At 36.9% G+C, this 3273-nt stretch overlaps 1 protein-coding gene across 1 annotated transcript in view; it reads right to left on the bottom strand.

Annotated features, from left to right (window-relative positions):
• LOC308279948 (NACHT, LRR and PYD domains-containing protein 3-like) overlaps positions 1-1784 on the bottom strand; it is a gene marked incomplete at its 3' end in the record, with an annotated part of 46435 nt that extends 44651 nt beyond the window's left edge. Inside the window, exons 1-3 of the mRNA XM_080720172.1 lie at positions 1680-1784; positions 944-994; positions 1-186 (exon numbers count right to left, since the gene is read on the bottom strand). The exon at positions 1-186 is cut by the window's left edge and continues 1663 nt beyond it. Of these exons, the coding sequence (XP_080576298.1) occupies positions 1-186; positions 944-994; positions 1680-1767 (325 nt within the window). The 5' untranslated portion in view covers positions 1768-1784. The remainder of the gene's footprint in view (positions 187-943; positions 995-1679) is intronic.
• Between the last annotated feature and the right edge of the window lie 1489 nt (positions 1785-3273).

Here is a 3273-nt window from a genome sequence, read left to right as displayed (position 1 = left end):
TCCTGGATTCAATCTGTCTGATCTCATGTTCTTTATTAACATCTCCACTGCCTCCCTCTGTGATGTACAGCTCTGTATAGATCTGATTCAGAAGTGTTTTTGTTCCTTCTTTTGTCCACTCCAACAAACACTCAAACTTCTCCTTCAGAATAGACTTGAGTTGTTGACACACAGGATCAGGTGTTTCTAAATGACCAAAGAACAGAGCATGTTATGTGGTCCTCCAATGAGAGGTCTTGGTCATTCTAATGTTAAAAAGACATCATGTTCCTGCTGCTGTAGCCACTGAGCTATGGAAAAGCAGTTTGATCTCCGATTATCTAAATTATTGATTAACCAGTCAAGCCGTACATAATGTGTCATTACTACGAACAACAAAAATAGGTGATTTACCAGCTCACAACTCATCGCTGAGCTATGTCAAAATATTTTGTTTGACATTTGATCTACATTAACCACTTAAAACTATACAATTTCTCAAACAGCAAAAAATTGCTGATAAACAAGCTCACAAAACGTCATGGTGCAACACATTGAAAGCTTGTAGATTCTTCCTATCTTTTCTTTTTTCATTAAACAAACATAATGTGTTAACTTATGTGTTTTGGAAAATATAGACACAATTTTGAACCCAAAATAGGCATGGACGGTTTAGAATTTGTGGAGATCCCCGATGTCATCAATATTAAGCCCATATTTGACAATGCCCATATATGGATGCTCCATATGGCTAAGACAGAATTAATTTGCAAATCAAGACTGCTGACTTGACTGGATATCCATACATGGAGACTGAATCATCACTTAGAGTATACATGCCAAAGCACACATGTGCACGCGCCCATGCATGCATGCACACATGTGCGCGACCTCGCCCTTAGGGCGTCTTACTGGTAATAAACAATATACAAGTAGTAACCAAAGAGAAACATCCTGTACATACCATGTTCTGGTGGATGACTGTCTGGTGATGGAAAAACTCTTAGTGGATATTCTATGACACACACACACACACACACACACACACACACACACACACACACACACACACACACACACACACACACACACACACACACACACACACACACACACACACACACACACACACACACACACACACACAATTAATTCAGTCTACATAGAATGTGAAAGTAATAGTATTACAATGGTTTGTTTTCATTTTCATATTTTTTTGTCCCCTATAGACTCTTATAATACCCAGCTTCATTCATGTCTCCATCACCCAGCTTCATATCTAAAACCCAGCTTCATTCATGCTGGTGTGTAGAAGATTAATGTGAAAATGTAAATGCAATAACACAAAGTGGGCATAGGTCCAATTAAGTTGTTATTCTTTCATTATTAAATGTAGGAAAAAAAATGTTTTTAATTTAGAGGCCATGCAACACGTGTTTAAAATGTTGATTGGACGTTTATGATATGGATTTATTTTGTATAAATTTAAGTAATTTATATTTTGTTTAATTGGGAATTTTCCCTCTTTACTTAGGTCAATCTACATTGTACTTGTTTTAATTGTTGATAAATCATGTGATGAAATGTTATTATATAAAAAGAGGGTCCCAGCCTTCAGCTTGTTTTCCGAGAATTAAATAAAGGTTGAAATGAAAAGTTAAATGTTTTATTATTATTACTATGTTTTCAAACTCACTCACCTTCAGGATCAGGCTCATGCTTAGACTCAGGTGATGAAAACATCTTCCTGATACGATCTGAGATGAAATTCAAACACAGTGAAAACATGACATGACATACAGTAACATTAGCTGTGTTGAAGGCACCTCCACATATAAAAACAATACTTTTAAAAACATACATTTGACTGCTCATATGTATGTCTATAATTTTGATTCACTCGTTATGGAAAATAAAAATAATTGATAACAAAAAAAAAACATCGGTAATGTCCGCGATTTGTTTAAAACGCACGTTGGGCGTGCACGCGAAGTGAAGCTCCTCCATGTTAAGTCAATGGAGAGGCCCATAAAGAGACTTCATTTACTCCAAAAAAGACTTTTAATCCCAAAGCACAGCCCTAAACAGCTCTAACAAGGCTCGGCTGGCGGCCGCCATGACACACTGTCACATGACACATGTCATGTGACTAGATGACGTAATCGTTGATGTCATTCACCATTCCGTGTGTGTACACACATTCCAGCCAGGCCTTTCACAATAACAGCGTGTGCTAATGGGAGGATCTGCGTGGCGTCAAAGAAAAGTTAACCCTTCATAGTAAGCAGCAGCTATTGTGTTAAAATCAGTAGACAAACTTACTACGAAATTTCACCCCCAGCACCAAACCAACTGCAACGATAACGCCTACAACGAAAACGCCTCCCACAATGGATGCTGTGTTTGGAGGTTTGGGTGTAGGTTCAGGTGGAGGTCCTGCGGAGAAAACAGGGTTTAATCAATTTCCAATTCAAGAAAAATAAAAACATGTTCTGCATTTTGTTGACAATTTGATTAAATAATGGAGGTTATTTTAAACACACTCAAGAAAGTAACATATTTTCAGAAAGCAACTGGTTGCACTGTATGTCTGGTATAGCTGTTAAAATGAATAAGAGCTGCTTCACTAAAATTAAACCTAAAGCATGTTGCTTGGCTCGGTAGATCATTTTATAAAGAAGGAAAGTTCTCATTGCATCATTTGCAATGCAAATTACAATATATGCTACACACTGTTATTCAACGTGTTCACATGATATACAGTAGTAAACTACATGGTATACATTACATACCTTCATGATAACGACTGTAACACAGTGATTCAATGTGTTCACATGACGTCGTAAACTACATACCTTCATGATAAAGACTGTAACAGTGATTCAATGTGTTCACATGATGTAGTAAACTACATACCTTCATGATAAAGACTGTAACAGTGATTCAATGTGTTCACATGGTGTAGTAAACTACATACCTTCATGATAAAGACTGTAACAGTGATTCAATGGGCCTCATTCATCAAGCACTTAAGACCAAAAATACGATCATATTTTGTTCTTACCGGCATTTAGGATGATTCTCAAGTTGGGGGTCAAATTCATCATTGTATTTTGGTCTTGGATTTGTGCTGGAAATACGATGGAAAATACACCACCTCCGACCATGGTGTAAATCTTTGCTTATATTTAGGATGCTTTTTTCGGTCGGGAAATAAGCCATCAGCCCACGGTGTATATTTAGAATGCTTTTTTCTTCATGCTAAATCAATTTTAAATTGTACCAAACATCAAA

This window comes from Nannobrachium achirus (genome assembly GCF_963921795.1).
Source record: "Nannobrachium achirus genome assembly, chromosome: 24".
In the NCBI taxonomy this organism is placed as follows: Eukaryota; Metazoa; Chordata; class Actinopteri; order Myctophiformes; family Myctophidae; genus Nannobrachium; species Nannobrachium achirus.
Note: the sequence above shows the minus strand (reverse complement) of the source record. Positions and strands in the feature narration are given on the sequence as shown.